At 32.8% G+C, this 21,829-nt stretch overlaps 1 protein-coding gene across 3 annotated transcripts in view; it reads right to left on the reverse strand.

The window, feature by feature from the left end:
• The window catches only part of LOC143063644 (uncharacterized), a 227,862-nt gene that overhangs the window by 67,172 nt on the left and 138,861 nt on the right, over positions 1 to 21,829 (reverse strand). For all 3 annotated transcript variants that reach the window (XM_076235897.1, XM_076235896.1, XM_076235895.1), the window contains 7 exons: positions 19,731 to 19,848; positions 17,680 to 17,964; positions 15,135 to 16,070; positions 14,230 to 14,283; positions 13,426 to 13,748; positions 6,628 to 6,766; positions 4 to 1,263 (listed from right to left, as the gene is read on the reverse strand). In XM_076235897.1, the coding sequence (XP_076092012.1) occupies positions 4 to 1,263; positions 6,628 to 6,766; positions 13,426 to 13,748; positions 14,230 to 14,283; positions 15,135 to 16,070; positions 17,680 to 17,964; positions 19,731 to 19,848 (3,115 nt within the window). The remainder of the gene's footprint in view (positions 1 to 3; positions 1,264 to 6,627; positions 6,767 to 13,425; positions 13,749 to 14,229; positions 14,284 to 15,134; positions 16,071 to 17,679; positions 17,965 to 19,730; positions 19,849 to 21,829) is intronic.

Here is a 21,829-nt window from a genome sequence, read left to right on the forward strand (position 1 = left end):
CACCAGCACACTTGCACATGTATCTGATCTTATAATCCATACATGGTGCATCAAAATTATCCATGGTGTTACATGTGAATCCAGTGTCAGGATAGCATGTAGCAATCTCACCAGTACCATCATAAGGCATGCCATCTTTGGTTGCACATTCAGCATCAATGACTTCTCCACCTGGACAAAACTTTAACTTCTCTGCAGCTGTCATAGCTTCATGGTCACCATCACCAGTGTCTGGAGTATCTTTATTAATCCAGTTAGACCATCCTCCATTACACATTGATGGTGATGGAGTTGGGTTTAAACCAGTATTGCTTGAGGGTGAGGGAGTTGGGTTCAATCCAGTATTGCCCGATGGTGATGGAGTTGGGTTCAATCCAGTATTGCCTGATGGTGATGGAGTCGGATTCAAGCCATAATCACCTGTTGGTGATGGAGTTGGGTTCAAACCAGTATTGCCTGATGGTGATGGAGTTGGATTCAATTCAGTATTGCCTGATGGTGATGGAGTTGGGTTTAAACCAGTAATGCCAGATGGTGATGGAGTTGGGTTCAATCCAGTATTGCCTGATGGTGATGGAGTTGGGTTCAATCCAGTATTGTCTGATGGTGATGGAGTTGGGTTCAGACCAGTGTTGCCTGTTGGTGATGGAGTCGGGTTCAATCCAGTATTGCCTGATGGTGATGGAGTTGGGTTCAGACCAGTGTTGCCTGTTGGTGATGGAGTCGGGTTCAATCCAGTATTGCCTGTTGGTGATGGAGTTGGGTTCAAACCAGTATTGCCTGATGGTGATGGAGTTGGGTTCAATCCAGTATTGCCTGATGGTGATGGAGTTGGGTTTAAAACAGTAATGCCAGAAGGTGATGGCGTTGGGTTCAATCCAGTATTGCCTGATGGTGATGGAGTCGGGTTTAATCCAGTATTACCTGATGGTGATGGAGTCGGGTTCAGACCAGTGTTGCCTGTTGGTGATGGAGTTGGGTTCAATCCAGTATTGCCTGATGGTGATGGTGTTGGGTTTAATCCAGTATTGCCTGATGGTGAGGGAGTTGGATTCAAGCCTGAATCACCTGTTGGTGATGGAGTGGGTTTTAAACCAGTATTGCCTGATGGTGATGGAGTTGGGTTCAAACCAGTATTGCTCGATGGTGATGGTGTTGGATTCAAGCCAATATCACCTGTTGGTGCTGGGGTTGGAACTCCAGTCTTTCCTGGGTTGGGATTTAAAGATGTTCCTGTCAGAGGTGGTGTCACAGGAGGAGCACCTGTAAAAAGAAAAAAAAACGTTTTTCTAATTTTTTGTTAAACATATTTGTCCCACATTTGCATCATTGCCATTGAAAAAAATACAGGTATTTAAAATATACTTTTCTTAATAAATCCCCCCAGATTTGTTCCTGATCTTGAAGAACATTTTTAATATTCAGAGTCATTAGCCAATAAATTGTTGCCAAATGCAGCTGTTTACAACTGCAGAGGTCCAACCCTGAACAGTTGGGGCACAAATTCACACTCAATATATGTCTGTATTTTGATTGTAATTAAATATTTGACACATAATAGGTTTCTGACACAGAATAACTATACACTTTGCTGTTGCAAATTGACCTCCCCCTCCCCCAACCCTCAATTTTTTTTAACCCCCCCTTTTTTTTTGGCATTTTTTTTTTTTAAATATTTACAGAAATTTTCTTTTCAATTTCTGAAATCTTGAGGAACAAAATTGCCCTCCTCCCTTTTCGTCCACCCAAAAAACAATTCTCCCTCAAGATATGATCATAATCTCAATTCAAATTTCCAATGAAGTTTGCAATCATAACTACCCATTAAAATATGTCATAAAAGTCTTAAAATAGAAAAAGACATACAAAATCATGGCTAAAATTAATTATTAATATACATCAATCATCATTTAAATAATAGTAGCTTCTAACAAGAATGTGTCCAAAGTACACGGATGCCCACTCGCACTATCCTTTTCCATGTTCCATGGACCGTGAAATTGGGTATTAATCTAATTTGGCATTAATTTAGAAAGATTATACTATAGGGAACATATGTACTAAGTTTCAAGTTGATTGGACTTCAATTCTATCAAAAACTACCTTGACCAAAAACTTAAACCTGAAACTCCCACTTTCATTTTCTATGTTTAGTGGACCGTGAAATTGGGGTGAAAAGTCTAATTTGGCTTTAAAATTAGAAAAGATCATATTATAAGCAACAAGTTTTCTAAGTTTCAAGTTGATTGGACTTCAGCTTCATCAAAAACTACCTTGACCAAAAACTTTAACCTGAACAGACGCACAGACGGACGAACGGACGAACGGAGCCACAGACCAGAAAACATAATGCCCTCTACTATCGTAGGTGGGGCATAAAAATAAATTGACAGCTAATCACCTCAAGACAATAATTTAAAGCAGTGTAAGGGAGGTAATTCAAACATTGTACTTAAGTAATTTTCCATTTACCAGGACACCCCCTAAGTATTCCTAAACGGTTTGAGCCATAACCCCCAAAGCCAATCCCGACCATCCTTTTGTGGTATGGAAACTTGTGGTATAATTTGAGAGAGATCCATACACCATTCCAAAGTAATTGTCTGGAACCTAGCTTATTTGAGCCCCTTTTTGGCCCTTAATTACTAAACTGTTGGCACTATAACCCCCAAAAAATCGATTACAACCTTTCCTATGCGGTTATAAACCTTGTGTTTAAATTTCATAGATTTCTATTTACTTAAACTAAAGTTATTGTCTGAAAACCAAATATCTTTGGAGGCCAACAACAAAGTTTTACCAATATATGACTAAAATTGTTTGTGGTCATATAAAAATATTTTAAAGGGGCACTAGCTACGAGATATATAAAAAATCTAAAGTTTGATTTGCATTGCATTGTACGTGTACTGGTTATTTTAAAAAAAAATAATGTCAACAATGAAATTGAAACTAGGGTAAATCATTTGATTACTAATTCGATGCACATAAAATCATTCTTATACGGTTAAAAACAATGAGAACCATCTATTTTTAATCTATAAAATAAAATCAAACAGACCTATAAAAATCCAATTGCACGTGTTGGTTTAATCTATTCATATCTTTATTTATGTTTACATCGCTTATATGGTCATCTGAGGTCAAATCGATAGTTAATTAGATGGCGTCTGGACTAAAATACACACGAAACGAACTTATATATTATCTACCCCCATGCTCTGTAAACTGTTTATTTTAGACTTTTGATAGTTTTGATAAATGTTTTACATTGTTATAAAACAAATATGAGAATTTGAGTCAAATCGGTGACCATGAATTTGACAGCTAGTGCCCCTTTAAACTAGATGTGACAAAGCGACACGAATGGCCCCATCTCAAAATGTTGAGAAATCTGCAATTTCTTTAATACATGTGGACACAAACATGATGGTAGTCTCACATATCATTAATCAGCTCAAAATGTGGAGGCATATAGAAAAAAGTCTGTATAACTGATTTTCAAAGTTGTAAACCTTTAATTTTGGCAAAAATTAGCCGCGCAGAACAAAACTTAAACTTGATCTGTAACTCATCATGAGTAACTCACATACCAAAAATGAGCCCAATATCTAAAAGCATTTAGAAAAAAAGTCTGTTTAACTGTGATTTTTAACAATTTATCAAAGTCCATAGCCCTTAATTTCGGCAAAAATTAGCTGAGCAGAACAAAACTTAAATTTAATCTGTAACTCATCTTGGTTAACTCACATGCAAAAAATAAGCCCAATATCTGAAAGAGTTAAGAAAAAAAATCTGTATATGTGATTTTCAACAATTTATAAAAGTCCAAAGCCCATTTTTTCGGCAAAAATTAGCGGAACGAAACTAAACTAAAACTTGATTTGTAACTCATCATAATTAACTCACATACCAAAAATCAGCCAAATATCTGAAGGCGTGTAGAAAAAAAATCTGTATAATGGTTTGTTGCAGAATGACGGAATTTCGGAATTACGGACAAGGGTAAAACTATATGGCACCGACAACTTTGTTGCAGGGCCATAAAAATGACGTTGACACAGTCATGTCCTGACTGTCAGCATAAATACAGAAAAAAGATGGACAGCTGAAGATTGCTTAATGATTGAGTCACTGGACTATGATCTAGTGACAGGGTCTGAAAATCGTCTAAAGCTGAGATCTAAAGAAAGTAATGTAACTTAATTATAGAAAATATGGTTGTCTATTGTAAGAAGTTCCTATCAATCTAACTTAAGCCAGCAGGAAACTTAACATTGAAAATTGCTTATAAATTCAAAATCACTAGACCATGTCCTAGTGGGCAATGACTCTAAACAGTCGTCTGAGTGATTTTTACTGATAGTAATGAAACTTTGTATCAAATACCAATGATCTAATTACAAATAGTTTCTAACAAACTTAAGCAGATAAGAATTGTTGATGCTGTCTTTGTCTATGTCTCTCTTTTCATGATTTTCATGGAAGGCAAGATAAAACCAGATGCTCCGCAGGGCGCAGCTTTATACGACCGCAGAGTTTGAACCCTGAACTGTTGGGGCAAGTATGGACACAACATTTAAGCTGGATTTAGCTCTAAATTTGGATTGTGATTAAATAGTTGACACAGCATAGGTTTCGGACACAGAATGAATGTGGTCTAATGAACTTAAAATACTTTTTTTGCCTTTGAGCAATTCACTATGCTGTTGAATATTAATCCTCTCAAAAAAATCTTTGAAGAAATTTTCTTTTTATTTATGAAATCTGAAATGAGAAAAAATTAACACCCCCCACCCCCCCCCCACATTTTTTTTTCAATTCAAATTTCTAATGGAGTTTGCAACAATAACTACTCATTTAAATACATCATAAAATATTAAAATGTAACAAAAGATGTGCTTGTTATCACTAAATGGTAAAGATTGTTTTAATTTATCAGTTGGTAGTAAAAGTGAATATACATTGTATATTGTATAAAACAATGATTTAAGTTGGTTCAACTACTATTCTGGACAAAGAAAGATAACTCCAATCAATTGAAAATTTCTTGCTATTGCACAATATTGTGCAATTAGATATTTCTTGCTATTGCACAATACTGTGCAATTGAAAATATTTTCTATTGCACAATACTGTGCAATTGAAGATTTCTTGCTATTGTGCAATACTGTGCAATTGAAAATTTCTTGCTATTGCACAATACTGTGCAATTGAAGATTTCTTGCTATTGCTGAATACTGTGAAATTGAAAATTTCTTGCCATTGTACAATACTTAATATAAGAATTTTGGATCCTGATTTGAACCAACTTGAAAACTGGGCCCATAATCAAAAATCTAAGTACATGTTTAGATTCAGCATATCAAAAAAGCCCAAGAATTCAATTTTTGTTAAAATCAAACTTAGTTTAATTTTGGACCCTTTGGACTTTAATGTAGACCAATTTGAAAACGGGACTAAAAATTAAGAATCTACATACACAGTAAGATTTGGCATATCAAAGAACCCCAATTATTCAATTTTTGATGAAATCAAACAAAGTTTAATTTTGGACCCAGATTTGGACCAACTGGAAAACTGGGCCAATAATCAAAAATTTAGGTACATTTTTAGATTCAGCATATCAAAGAACCCCAAGGATTCAATTTTTGTTAAAATCAAACTAAGTTTAATTTTGGACCCTTTGGACCTTAATGTAGACCAATTTGAAAACGGACCAAAAATTAAGAATCTACATACACAGTTAGATTCGGCATATCAAAGAACCCCAATTATTCAATTTTAGATGAAATCAAAGATCATCAAACAAAGTTCAATTTTGGACCTTTGGGCCCCTTATTCCTAAACTGTTGGGACCAAAACTCCCAAAATCAAACCCAACCTTCCTTTAGTGGTCATAAACTTTGTGTTTAAATTTCATAGATTTCTATTTACTTATACTAAAGTTATGGTGCGAAAACCAAGAATAATGCTTACTTGGGTCCCTATTTGGCCCGTAATTCCTAAACTGTTCAGACCTCAACTCCCAAAATCAATCCCAACCTTCCTTTTGTGGTCATAATTCTTGTGTATAAATTTCATTGATTTCTATTTACTTATACTAAAATTATTGTGCGAAAACCAAGAATAATGCTTATTTGGGCCCTTTTTTGGCCCCTAATTCCTAAACTGTTTGAACTAAAATGCCCAAAATCAATCCCAACCTTCCTTTTGTGGCCATAAACCTTGTGTCAAAATTTCATAGATTTCTATTTACTTAAACTAAAGTTATAGTGCGAAAACCAAGAAAATGCTTATTTGGGCCCTTTTTGGCGCCTAATTCCTAAAATGTTGGGACCAAAACTCCCAAAATCAATCCCAACCTTCCATTTGTGGTCATAAATCTTGTGTTAAAATTTCATAGATTTCTATTCACTTTTACTAAAGTTAGAGTGCGAAAACTAAAAGTATACGGACGACGCCGACGCCGACGCCAACTTGATACCGATATACGACCAAAAAATTTTCAATTTTTGCTGTCTTATAAAAACTGGAGAAAACAATTACAAAACAGTACAGTTGATTTAACATATTACTTCATAGAACTGATATTCTGTTTCAGAATAGTTGTTTGGTGAAACATACCTGTACATCCAAACAGCTGCCATCTCAGAGCAATAGCACCATTCCAAGATACAGGTAGTAGTCTAACATACTTGGCATTGATAGGTGCTGTAAATGTTTGATGAACTGGAGTCTCACTGTTATGATTGGCAGAAAACACCTGACAAAAGACATGAATTTAAATTAAATTCTAAATGTAGTTTATTAGCCCTAATTAGAAATGAATAATGGCCAGATCCCTCAATCTATGCAACCCCTTAATTGTGACTATATAACCGACCGTGCGAGGGATGCATATCCAGTCAAGGTTGTTAAACACTTCCAGTTGTTGTGACTATATAAGCCTTGCTTTTAACTAAACTCTAGTTTTTATAGTTTTTGGAACTAGCTCAAGGAAATCATTCTTACATTAACGACATGTATTACTAGAGATCTGGAGAGAGTAAACAAAAGGTGTTTTATCACTTGTGCAAATCCGTATAAACATATAAAACTGAATTACACATATTTAATAAATATATCTAAATATATAACATCTCCTGCAGAAAGAACATTTCCAATGAATTTTTGCATATGTGGAATTCAGAGCACAATCAGATAAAAATAAATAAAAATACCTGATCAATATAACTAATATACATCTTTCTAACTCTCATATCTTTTAAGATTTTTTAATTTACAAATAATAAACTGGTATGGATAACTTTGCGGAATAAGCATCTTGTAACACATTGTGAAGTTCTACATTTATAGAAAATATATTGCTTGTCATAAACGTGACAGTAAATATCATATAAAATACTATGAAATCACCAGAGGCCTTACCCTTATTTTGTAGATAAATGATTTAAGTGATAATATATACTCACATTCAAACAGTCACACACACACAATACAATATAAGACCAGCTTATAATATTCTCACACACTGGGAATTTCTCATTAACCACTCACAGCAATACTACTTAATTAGGTTACTTGTGATTAACATATAAATAAATTTGGTGTTTTTACTGTCTTCTGATTGGTTAAAATTATTAGTTTTATTTGCAATGTTGTCAATTTTGATGGCGACACGCCCACTCTGACGTTGTGTATTCATACGCCAACATCATGTGTGGACGTTGTTATTGTTAATATAAATTTATTTAAAATGAATGGCAATAATTTATTTTGATTTTATTGAACCATAAAACTAATTTTTGACTCTTCACATTTTACATAATCCGCTTCGCGGATTATTCAATGTGAAGAGTCAAAAATTAGTTTTATGGTTCAATAAATTCAAAATAGATAATAGCCATTCATTAAATAAAAGTCACTGACATTCATACAATCTAACACTTTTCCATAAATCTCTATTTATAATTCAATCAATATTAATGAAAACCTAATTACACACAGTTTTTATCATTTTAACAAAATAATATAAATAGTCCAGTCAAACTAAGTTTGAACCTCAAACTAATTGAAACAGAAAATGTTTTAGTTCTAATCTATAGCATTAAGTCCCAAATATACACAGAAAAAAGTCCCATAAAATCTAACTTGAGGAAAACTCAAAGTCAGCATTTTTAATTTCTTATGAAAATTACCATTGTAAAGGGAGATAATTCCACAAAAATGAGTCTTTTTTTGTCTGTTTATGGTAGAGATTCTTAAAATTCATGAAAAATATGATACTTTGATGAGGTTATAAGTTTTTATTTACTATATTATATAATCTTCTGCTCATGAAATGTACAAGAAGTGTTATGGATATTTTGAATTATTTTTGCACATTTTTCTTTAAAGAAATTGCAAATTTATGGCTTTGTGACCATTTTGAAAAAATAATTAGACATTTTTTTTTATTGTTTATATCTGTAAATTATATTTGTTCAGCATCTACCTTGTTTAAAACTTTGAACAACAAAAAGAAGGATATATGCTTAATTAGTTTTCTTCAATTTGAGGTTCTTTATCTCCATAGGAATTTTAAAACCATGATTTTTTTAGTCTTCCTCAGGTTAGATTTTATGGGACTTTTTTTCTGGGTATATTGGGGGTATAATGCTTAAGATTAAAACTTCTTTAAAATCTTCTGTTGCAATTACTTCAAGGTTAGGGTCAAATTTATGCTATATTGACTGGACTAAAATGTGTAACATATACTTTTTCTTACTGCTCTCTGAAAATTAAATGTAATAAATGAATGTTGGAAATAATACTATGATACACAGTTAGAGTAAGCTTCATATCATTTAAACAAGAGGCTCTCAAGAGCCAGAATCGCTTACCTCGATTTTTGGCATTTATCTTTTGTTTAAGAGTTTTAAGTGTCCAATTTCATCGTAGTTTTTGGTTAGATTCAGCATATCAAAGAACCTTAAGAATTAAATTTTGATGAAATCAAACAAAGTTTAATTTTAATTTGGAGATCTTACTTTGATGAAATTTTTTGTTGTCTACAGTTTATCTTTATCATTAATAATATTCAAGATGATAACCAAAAACTACAAAATTTCCTTAAAATTATCTTTTTATTGGCAGCAACCCAACAATGGGAACTGTAAGATTCATCTGAAAATTTTCGGGCTGATAGAACTTGACCTAATGAACACTTTTAACCCATGTCAGATTTGCTCTGAATGCTTTGCTTTTTGAGATATAAGCCAAAAACTGCATTTTACCCCTATGTTCTAGTTTTAGCCATGTTTTTTTTGGAAAAAAACAGAAAATAAAACACAAACTTTATTCTAGATACCCTAAGGATCATGCAGCTAAGGTTTGGTTTGAATTTTTTAAGTTGTTTCAGAAAAGAAGATTTTTTAAAGTTAGATAACATGATAAACAAATTGTGTAAAATTGTCCTTAAAGGGCAGTAACTCTTCAATTGACAATTTTTGTCATATCAACGTATTTGTAGATCTTACTTTGCTGAACATATTTGCTGTTTACAGTTTATCTTTATCATTAATACTATTCAATATAATAAGGCCATAAAAAAGAAAAGGTTTGTTTGCCAAAACGCTACCTACCCAGAAAAAAGCTGCCTACTCAAATTCTTTTATTGTCCTGGTTGGAAGAAGTTTTTTTTAATCAGATAGGCATGAAGACTAATAAACACCCGATACTTCAATTTCTTTTCTTGAAAAAAAGAAAAGAAAATGCCTACCTACCTACCCACTGTCTCAACCTTTGGGTAGGGTTTAGGCAAACCAAAATATTTTTAATTGTGGCCTAACCAAAAACTGCAAAATTTCCTTAAAATTACCAATAAAGTGGCAACAATCCAACAATGAGTTAACAGATTCATCTGAAAATTTCAGGGCTGATAGAACTTTACCTTATAAACACTTCAACCCCATGTCAGATTTGCTCTAACTGCTTTGGTTTTTGAGATATAAGCCAAAAACTGCATTTTACCCCCCTATGTTCTATTTTTAGCCATGGTGGCCATGTTTTTTTACGAAACAGAAAATAAAACACAAACTTTATTCTAGATGCCCTAAGGATCATTCAGCTTAAGTTTGGTTCAGTTGTTTCAGAGGAGAAGATGTTTGAATAAGTTTACACCAGACGGACGACGACGACACACGACGATAGATGCCAAGTGATGGCAAAAGCTCACTAACCTCACAGAACGGTGAGCTAAAAACTATCCTAAAGATTATATGTGCACAAATCTAATCTTTAAATTAAAGTAATCAACAAAATTTAACAAATTTCAACAAATATTTGGCTAGCAAACAAAAATCCAGAAATGCTCAAATTTGACAGTTATGACCAAAACTATTTTAAGCTTCTTGTCCTAAACTGAAGATTGAGATTATGGATAAAAAAAAAAATTTACAGAAATAATATTGGTCATTTTATTGAAATTGGATTTCTTAATTGCCATTTTGCACTTGTTTTTGTCCCAGGAAATATGGGAAATGATGGTGAATCAATTTATACATGTGTTTTTAGTTCACATCTGTGATCACAAGGTAAATGAACAGAAGTCACAGGACAAAAAGTCGCATGTTTGATAGGACAAAAAGTCTCAAATAGTGTGTTGACAATTGTTTGAATATTAAAGAGAAATATCTTCAAATATTTTCTTTTTATTACATATATTTATTGTTAAGTTTAGGAAATTGTTCATAAGCCTTGATAAATGAAAATTTATTAAATTCAAATAGTGGAAAGGATATATAATTCTTGGCACCACTTAGCCTCTATGACATTTTGTTTTCATAACAATTATTTGATCATTTATTGAATAAATTTTAATTACAAAGTTACTTTATATATAATAGCTATATTTTAACATTAGTGTTTTCTTGTTCAAAGAAAATAATCTCAAAACTGAATTGTGCCTTTCTTTTTGTCAATGACCTTTTGTCCTGTGGATTTCTGTCCTACTTTCTGCATACCTGCCAACTGTCACTATTTGTGGGTGATTTCCCAGATGGAGGGTCCCAAATGGAAATTTTGAAAAGGCAATTTTGTCCTCAATTTAAAACAAAAAAAATAATTTTACAACAGCTATAGGCTTGTAAAAGTATGAAGAAGCCGAAAACATTAAAATATATTTTAAGGCTTAAATGTTTTGTAGGACTATAAGAACCATCTTGCACGTAAGACCCATATGGAAGTTGGCAGGTATGCTTCTGCAATCACAAGCTTATATTGGAAAGAAATCAAAATTCCATGACAACTTTCTGCATTATTTAGTTACTATTCAGCAAAGACAATCATCACTTCTGATTTATAAATCAAAACTTTATGTAAAAAAGTAATGGTTTCATGACAAAATTGTATTTTGGTGATGGTGATGTGTTTGTAGATCTTACTTTACTGAACATTCTTGTTGCTGACAATCATCTCTATCTATAATGAACTTGGTCCAGCAGTTACAGTAGAAAATATTTTGTAAAATTGCTAAAATTGACTATAAAGGCAACAACTCCTTAAGGGGTCAATTGACCATTTTGGTCATGTTGACTTATATTTAGGTCTTACTTTGCTGTACATTATTGCTGTTTACAGTTTATCTCTATCTATAATAATATTCAAGATAATAACCAAAAGCTGCATAATTTTCTTAAAATGACCAATTCAGGGGCAGCAACCCAACAACAGGTTTGCTTAAATGGTCTGAAAATTTCAGATAGATGTTGAGCTAAAGAACAATTTCAAACCAATCAGATTTGCTCCAAGTGCTTTGGTTTCAGAGATATGAGCCAAAAACTGCATTTTACCCTATGTTCTATTTTTAGCCATGTCGGGCATTTTGGTTCGAGGGCAGGGTCATCAGACACAATTTCAAAATTAAATACCCTAATGATGATTGTAGACAAGTTTGGTTAAATTTGTCTTTCCAGTTTCAGAGGAGAAGATTTTTGTAAAAGAATACAAGACATTACAAAAATTTGTTAAAAATTGACTAAAAAGGGCAATAACCTGAGTGATCATGAAATCATCACCTATGCCAGTTATGAACAAAACTAGTCCTACTTCTCCCTCCGAAAATTCTCAAACTCGTCCTCTGAACTATTGGACATTTTTGTGTCTCAGAATATTACAGACACGATACCGACCACGAGACGACATTTTATTAATATTTACTACAATTTTGTGTCCTTGACATCGAGCAAGTGAGAGAGGAAGGTGATTGGATTGTTTTATTTAGAATTTCCATAAAAGGAGTGCAACCTTTTGCACTAGTGGGAAAAATCAATTACTGCGCTGACCGAAGTCCAATTATTACTTGATTTTATTCTCCGTGCAATTGTAAAAATCGTTTTTCTTTATTTTTGTCATAATATTAATCAAATCAATCATGAAATTAAATTTGACTTTCCTTCCAAATATCATTTTCTTGACCAAAAAGGTCACATGTTCGCATCACATGTCTTGTACAAAATGGCGACGGCTTATTATGTTTGTTGACGCTACAGATCTTTCATTGTATTGTAGTATATATTAGGTATCAAATTCAGTCATAATAGGTATTCTTTAACTGTGATATGCAAGCTTCCTGAAAACCTATATATTTATTGGCTTAAACATAGCTTTACTGGGGGAAATGAGTTGAAAGAAGAAAATTATTTTTATCACATGATTTACAATGCCTAAAAGCATTGTTCGGCCTGGCTACGGGGATGCCTCAAGGCATATGTCGCCTTGAAAGGGTAAACTTAAAGGGTCAACTGACCATTTTGATCATGTTGACTCATTTGTAGATCTTCTTTGGTGAATATTATTGCTGTTTACAGTTTATCTCTATCTATAATAATATTCAAGAAAATAACCAAAAACGGCAAAATTTCCTTAAAATTACCAATTTATGGGCAGCAACCTAACAACGGGTTGTCTGATTTATCTAAAAATTTCAGGGCAGATAGATCTTGACCTGATGAACAATTTTACCCCCATGATAGATTTGATCTAAATGCTTTGGTTTCAAAGATATAAGCCAAATCTACATTTTACCCCTATGTTCTATTTTTACCCATGGTGGCCATCTTGGTTGGTTGGCCGGGTCACCAGACACGTTTTTAGGTACGCCAATGATGATTGTGGCCAAGTTTGGTTCAATTTGGCCCAGAAGTTTCAGAGGAGAAGATTTTTGTAAAAGTTAACGACGACAGACGACAACGGACTATGGACGCCAAGTGATGAGAAAAGCTCATTTGGCCCTTTGGGCCAGGTGAGCTAAAAAGGAACCCAACTTTTAACTCATCTCAATATGACAGAAAAGGTGTGGAGAAATTCCAGATCATTGTTTTTACAAATATGTATGTTTTAGTTAAATTAAAGATCTATGTCTCCGATGATAACACAACTAACCTTTGGCTGCCCATTTTCCTCATAATATGTGAATGTTTTCTTATCTAATGAGTATAGAATCTTGAATGCAGTAATCCAGTATGGTTGACCAGCTTGACCCTTGGTTGTTATACCATCAATAATCATTGGTCTTCCAAAGTCTATCATGATCCATTCTGTCTTCTCATTCTTTCCTGCAACCCAGCCTCCAGTCAACTGACCACTATTAGTGTCTGTCAGGTGTGATCTTTCAACCCCAGAGTTGGGAGTTAGATTGGACGAGGAAGACATTCTTTCACTATTCATGGGCAGTGAGGATCCTTGTGTCATACCATCAGTACATACTAAAGGAAGACATTTTTATTTAGACATTAAAAAACGATGTCATAAATACACAATTTGAATAGACTTTTGATGTTCAAACACAATTTATGTAACCTTCAGCTTTATTAAGTTTACCTGTATCATGTGTATATTATAAGTTCTTATAATGAAAAAAGAAGAAAAAGTAATAAACATTTAAGCATTTTCATGTTCAAATAGCCACAGTAAAATAAAACAAAATAAGATTCACGTCTTCTTTGAAGTCTCTTGTATTTCAATACATTGCACTGTTTCAATGATAAACAACCACATTTACATGTGCATATTTAAATGTACAAGATTGATCATATTAAAGTTATTTTGACTCAAACGTGAATAACAGCATAACATTAGAGAGGAGAAGAATTTAATCAAAATAAAAGTGGAACAAAATAGTGTCAAAGATCCAAGCAGCGATCATCTACAAAATCTAAGAAACTTGTATCATTAAAAATATCTTACCAAGCATAGGTGTAACTGCCGTTGTATCAATATGTGTAGTGTGTTTATATGGTACTGTTCAAAAGGAAAATTCATTATTATTCTCAAGATAAAACAATTTACAAATTTACAACCAATATATCAAATATAGTTCTGATTTTGGATTACACCACTTTAGTTTGATAACCCAATTTGTAAAAAATAACAAAATAATGACAGAAACAACTGTTGGGTTTTTTCTATTTACAGCAGCATTATAAGTATTATTATCTAAAAAATTTGTCAAAGATAAATATAGATTCTACCACTGCATCGAGTGTGATTCGATATTTATCAGATTGAAATAGTTAAATTTTCAAATTTAAAAAGTAAGGCTTGCAGAGCATTTTCAATATTTAAAATTAACCTGTCGAGAGTGGATAATTATTGTTGCACACAAGATTTGGTGGAGGAATCTCTTATGATTTTTAAACAATATGCCAATAGATGTGTTCTTTCTATGTGACTTCCTCAGACATTGTCGCCATTTTTCATGCTGTCACGAAAGGAAATTCAAAGGAAAGCCAGAAAATTTGACGTCATAATTGAAATTTGGCCTATGAAGGACTGAGATCAAACAGAACCACATGTTGATTGAATAAAAATAATCAACATGCCAGGAAAAGGATAAATCATGTAAGAATTAGAAAACAAATTATACATTAAAAATATCTCACAAAAATGACAATATTGTTTTTAACTGCCTTTTTAATTCACAGGTTCATTTACTCTCATTCTCTTTTTTCATTTTGTCTTTTTCCCTTTTCTCCATGGCGTAGTCTGTCCTTATTTTATTAATTGTCAACTTGGTATTTGTTTTATACATTTAAGATTTAAGATTTAGTCATTCTACTGGTGGAATAGGCCCCATATTTTTCAATATTTACCTGCAACTGTGGTTGTCTTTTCCAGGGATGGAGTTTTGAACTTGTCTGTTGTATGCCTCATTGAAGGTGTAGGACTAGCAAATTTATCTGTTGTTGTTGCTTTTTTAGTATGAAGTATTGGATTTCCAAATATATCTGTTGACGGTGATGGTGTAGGGCTAATGTAGTGACCAGCAGAAGGTGCAACTGTTGTCATATGAGAACAATCCAATTCCTTTGGCTCGCATAAGATCCTGATCTCATAGTCAAAACATTTGCCACCAGTTGAAATCTGGTCAGCATGGTTGCACATCAACCCACCTTTATGTATATCACAAATAACTCCCATCTGACCCGTTTCCATGAATAATTTTTCTGATCCATGTTGACGACATTGAATAGCAGTTATATCCTCAACATCACAAAATCTGAAATCTTTTCTTAGATTGATGAATGTTTCAGTCTCTCCCTGTGTGTCTGGTTTGTGTCCATTGAACCAAGTTGTCCATCCACAAACATTAGGTATAGGTTTAGTTGTTTTGGATGGGCTAGTTATAGGGGTACTTGTGTGATGATGTAATCCAGGAATTCCAAAACAGTTGCAGAAAACTCTGACTTCATAATCCAAACATTTACCATCAGGCTGTGCATCATTTTTGCATCTCAATCCCCGAATACGGTCACAAGAAACAACTTCATTTGTTTGAGAAGAAGGAATCTTTGTCTTCGCCTCTCTGCATTCTACTTGTGTCATCATATAGTACTCACAGAGTGGATGCATTTTTCTAATATTGGCAATTGATTCAATGTCACCCTCAAATAGTTTTCCTTCTTTCATGATAGTTGGGTTGTCCAGATTTATCCAGTGAGTCCAGCCACAAGTAGGGGCAGCTGTTGGAATAAGTTGCATTCCTGAGGGTGGAGCAAGTGTTGTTGTTGTTGTGGTTGTTGGTGTTGCTAAATAAATATAACAACTTAAATTGTATTTTTCTCCATTTGTTTTGTAAAATATGGGATAACTATGTTTTTAATGCAATAAATAAACTGTTGACACAGAGATATCACTGTGTAACAAAACGGGATATATAACCCCTTTAAAGCAAAAAAACAATGAAAACTGACTGCCACGAAAAAGAACAATAGTGTTTAAAATGTGGTGTTAAACACCAATCAATCAATCAGTTATAAGTGGTTTCCTATAAACTGATATAAACATAAGCTTAAACATGTAAACTATGCAGTTTCAAAGTCGATGAACAATGATGAGTAGCAGGGCCATATAATATCCATATATAGGAAAGAAATATCCAATGTTAATATAATAGCCTAGGCCACAATTAAAAATATTTTGGTTTGCCCAAACCCTACCCAAGGTTGAGACAGTGGGTAGGTAGGTAGGCATTTTTTTTAATTTTTTTTTTTAAAGAAATTTACGTGTCGGATGTTTATTAGTCTTCATGACTATCTGATTAAAAAAAAAATTCTTCAAATCAGGACAATAAAAGATTTTGAGTAGGCAGCTTTTTTCTGGGTAGGTAGGGTTTGGGCAAACAAACCTATTCTTTTTTATAGCCCTACCAAATTTCATTGACCTGCTATGTGTGATTCATTTTAAACTAACATAAACACAAAGTATACAAATTTAAAATTTTAATAACTTTCTTAAACTATCCTGGATATCTACCAAACAGAAGCTTGTTTATGATCATAAGATAGTATCTAGAAGGAAATTTTGTTAAAATTTTGTTCCTGTTTTTCTGTATTTTACTTATAAATGGACTTAAGTTTTTCTTCCAATTAACATTACATACTGTCTACAGTTAAAATTTTTAAAACATTTATTAGATTCATAAACTATCCTAGATTTTTACCAAACTTGGACAGAAGCTTCTTGCAATCAAAAGATAGCATCAAGAGGAATATTTTATTCCTCATTTTGTTGAGCCTGTGATCAACAGCAAAAGTAGGCGATATATTGGTTATCTGCTGGACTAGTCTACTCTTAAAGGAGGGTAGTTTACCTGACCTAACAATGACTTCCCGGTTCAGCCAACAAGCAAGCTTACCAAAGATATTACCTTTAGCTACACACTCAATGGAATAGGCTGTAATAACTTTCTTAAACTATCCTGGATTTCTACCAAACTTGTACAGAAGCATGTTTATGATCAAAAGCTAGTATCAAGAAGGAAATTTTGTAAAAAAATATTTCCTGTTTTTCCATATGTTACTTAATATGTACGTAGTCTTCTTCCAGTTAACATTACATACAATCACAGTTAAAGTACCTAAACATTTATAAAGTAGGCGATTTTTTAGCCATGGCGGCCATGTTGGTTGGTTGGCAAGGTCACCTGACACATTTTTTAAACTAGATACCCATTTAATAATTGTGGTCAAGTTTGGTTAAATTTGGCATAGTAGTTGCAGAGGAGAGGATTTTTGTAAAAGTTAACGATGGGCAACAGACGACAGATGCCAAGTGATGAAAAAAGCTCATTTGACCAGGTGAGCTAAAAATTATTAGACAAAAGGAGATAAAACAATTGACTGCATAAAAACTTACTTGCACAAGGACAATAGAACCTAACTTCATAGTCCTCACAGTATCCACCATTTTCATGGTTCAAACATTTTAACCCTGTATTTAAGTCACATGTTACAGTCTGTCCTCTAGTTGTGTAGTCTGTGTGTGATCTGACCTCTCTGCACTCAATATGAACTGGGTTGTAACAGAAAGTATGCAGAGTTCTGATCTTGGATATGGTTTCAATGTCACCTTCAGATGTCAAAGGTGTATCCATGTTAATCCAGTGTGTCCAAAAACACTGAGGATGTGTAACAGGAATTGCTATAAGAGAAGAAAAATATTGTTGTCTTTCTGCTTAATTCTTTATAACCCTATTCAAAACTAATTCTTAACATTTCACTTAAAATGTCAAGTGGCAAATATTGCATGCATATTCAGGACTAATAGTAAAAGCTATTTCAATCTTTCTGCAGTTTATAAATTTAAATGACATAGATAAAATTACATATATAATCAACCTAAGATCACACATTCAGGTAAATAAGTTAGGATCCTTTTTAAAACAATCTTTTGAACTTTTCATTTAAGGTGGTACCTAACAATACAGGGAGATAACTCTGTAAAATCAGCTAAACATTTTAATTACGTTGTGTTGTAAAGGGAATATTAAGCTTCGCAATGATCAAAATTGTTGTTTGTCAAACTGCTATATAACCAGTGTAATTTTTCTGACAAAACGGTTGGTTCAAAATTTTTGAAATTTTTATATACTTGTTAAAGGGTCAAAGTAAATACTTTGTCAAAATTTTATGAAAATTAAAAGAGCCAAATTAATTTTAGTGAAAGTGTTGGGTACCACCTTATGGAATGACTGTAATACTTATCTGGCTATGAACAAATGACATAAAAAATGTGATGCACACTCAATAACCTGTGTAGCAGGTTATTTTAAAGTGTGCACCACATTTTTTATGCTATTTCGAATAGCTCTGCCAATTTAGCTCTTCAAAACTGATAAATTTATCCACATAGCACCATTACAATCCTTATGGTTGTAGTTTAAAAGACAAATGTATCTACTAGCTAATGAGCATCAGTTAATGTTCTGGACTGCATTGAGTCAACTTAAAACTAATGTCTGGTCGTGTCAGGTGGAATTTTCGAAAATTCATAAACATTCAAAAAAAAAATTTCAGTGGTTGAAGACTATAAACCCCAATTATCACACACAAAAAAATAATTTTTTTTCTCGAAGATATGCATTTTTAAGATCCAACTTTACAGACTTTAGTCAAGTACTTTTAGTAAATATAAGCTATTCGAACACACCTACTCTGTTTTTTGTGATTCATTAGAAAGGTATTTCACTTGACCCATATATTTCATCTTTTGGTACTGTGAATTTTTTGATGTTATAAAGTCAACCTGTAGCCTTGATATATAAAAATGATAGAATCTGAAGCGAGATGTTGTATCAAATACTCTTGCTTTATATGTTTTCAAGACAAAATATTCAACTCAAACACGCCCTGACATAAAAAGGTGCACTCGAATTTCTCTATTCGATACGATTATTACCCATTTTTGGGGATTTTTCTTGAGTCACATAATGGAAGACACTTAAATTACTGAACTTATAGACTGATATGTTCTCCGTCCGTGGATTTTTTTTTTTATTAATAAAAATCGAAGGTTATGCATTTCCTACATCCAACTTGATAGATACCCATGTTGTCGACTTGCTATCTAATTGTTCTGCTTAACTATGTAATAGACAAATTGATAACTTATGCAAAAGGTGTTTTTAAAATTAAATACTTCGTAATTGAGCAGAAAATTATCATTTTATTTGTTTCTATCAACTTTTAAAAAAATTGTTACTATAGTAAACATTACAGTAGGCATTTATCGCCTTCTCTAACAAAGAGCTTCGATTCTTTTGTTATATTTCAACCGGGTTTCCGCCTGAAATATCAAGGAAATGTTTTGATAATCTGTCATTTTATTTTTTCAAAAAGAAGGCTAAATTAGTGACATAAACAATTTTGAAATCCCCGTATATAATCTGTGTTAGCCTAAATTCTTACGTTTATATTGAGTTGGTGATGGTGTTGAACAAGTCTCATCTTTTGTACAGGTAACTGTATTGTTGAAACAGTGACAGATTGAACAGTAATCATTTGGATTGTTCCATTGTTCTAGTGGCTATATAAAAATAAAGTATGTAGTAAATAAGAAAAAATATGCACAAAAATCTTTAAAGTTAATGATTTAAAAAAAAAACAAAAAAAAAACCAACATACTTCAATACACATTCATAAAATGGTCAATATGGAGACTTCCAAGACAAATATACTGGGCACATTTATATGGGATCTTGCAATACCCCATAATTTATAGTTTAAAAGTATGTATGAAATATGGAGACTTTTGGCAACAAATAACATTGTGAAAACAACTGGAACTACAAAGTGTAATTTTCAAAATTAAAAAAAATTATGAAAGAGAGCCTTTCATTCTATATCATGTTCATTAAAAAATTGCACTGTGTTCAATAGTATTGCCTGCAATTACTACTGTCAGTGTAAAAGTGTAATGTTGACTGCCAAAACAAAGTCCATTATTTGTAAACTCCAAGGAGTCTGTGTCGCTCACATGATATTTTTATTTACAATTGATGCATGAAATAATGCAACCTTTATACTTTTGCTCTAGTTTCAGAGATACGAGTCAAAAACTGCATTTTCCCCCTATGTTCTAATTTTAGCCATGTTGGTTGGCAGGCAGGGTCATCAGACACATTTTAAAAACTAAATACTCTAATGCTTATTTGTGGCCAGATTTGGTTAAAGGACAAGGTACGATAAGGCCTGTTTTTGGCCCTCCTATTTTCTCATTTTTCAAATTCTGTTTTGGGAAGCTACTTTTTATGTTAAAATATTCCCTGAGGTTTGTTTGGATAAAACTTCAAAACCACTTATTATGGCAACTGGGTGAGGTGAGGGGGGTAAACCTTCTGTTATTATTCAATATATTGTAACTATTATTCACTTTGCAGGTGTTCGGTACAATGCATTTTAAGTTTTTAAGTGCCTGCGCAAACATGACCTAGGAATATTTTTATTCCAATGGTTTTTCATATCTAAATTGCCATAATGTTCTCTTGGTCATGTAGGCGCACGCTATAAATTTTTAAAAAGAAACAAAGGCCAAAATTATTTTTCCTTTTTTTGGTGATTTTGATGCCTTTTTAACCCCATAATCCCACCCATTTTCTGAAATTAATGGTTTTGAAGTTCATCCAACAAACTTCAAACCTTAGGGAATATTCTAACATCATAAGTAGCTTTCGAAAAACAAAATTTTAAAAATGAGAAAATAGGGGGCCAAAAACTGCCCTTACCGTACCATGTCCTTTGTCTTAGTTGTTTCAGGAGAAGACTTCTATAAAGGATTACAAAAATTTACGAAAAAATTGTTAAATTTGACTTTAAAGGGCAATAACCTCTGTTATTTGTAGAACATCTTTGTGAACATGATTGTTGTTTACAGTTTATCTCTATCTATAATAATATTCAAGATATTAACCAGAAACTGCAAAATTTCCTTAAAATTACTAATTCAGGGGCAGCAAACCAACAAGGGCTTGTCCAATTTGCCTGAAAATGAAATGACAGATAGAGATTGACCTGATTAACAATTGAACCCACGTCAAATTTGCTCTAAATGCTTTGTTTTCAGAGATTTAAGCCAAAACCTACATTTTACCCTGATGTTCTATTTATAGCAATGGTGGCCATCTAAGTTGGTTGGCCCGTTCATCTGACACACTTTTTTAACTAGATATCCCAATAATGATTGTGGCCAAGTTTGTTAAATTTGGCCCAGTAGTTTCAGAGAAAAATTTTGTAAAAGTTAATGATGACGATGACAAACCATGGACAACATTTGATGAGAAAAAAAGGCCATGTGGGCTAATATTAACAATAATAATAATAATAGTAATTATAATAATAATAATAATAGTACTTATAATAATAATAATAATTCTTAATTTAAAGAGGGTAACAGTCTTTTATACCACTAATCTTCCCTGGAAATGCAATGAAATATAATTATAGGTTTCATAACGAGTGAGAATTAGATATCGATTGATATCAACTCGAGTTATTTAATTTAAATAATA

This window comes from Mytilus galloprovincialis, chromosome 2, assembly GCF_965363235.1.
Source record: "Mytilus galloprovincialis chromosome 2, xbMytGall1.hap1.1, whole genome shotgun sequence".
Lineage (NCBI taxonomy): Eukaryota > Metazoa > Mollusca > Bivalvia > Mytilida > Mytilidae > Mytilus > Mytilus galloprovincialis.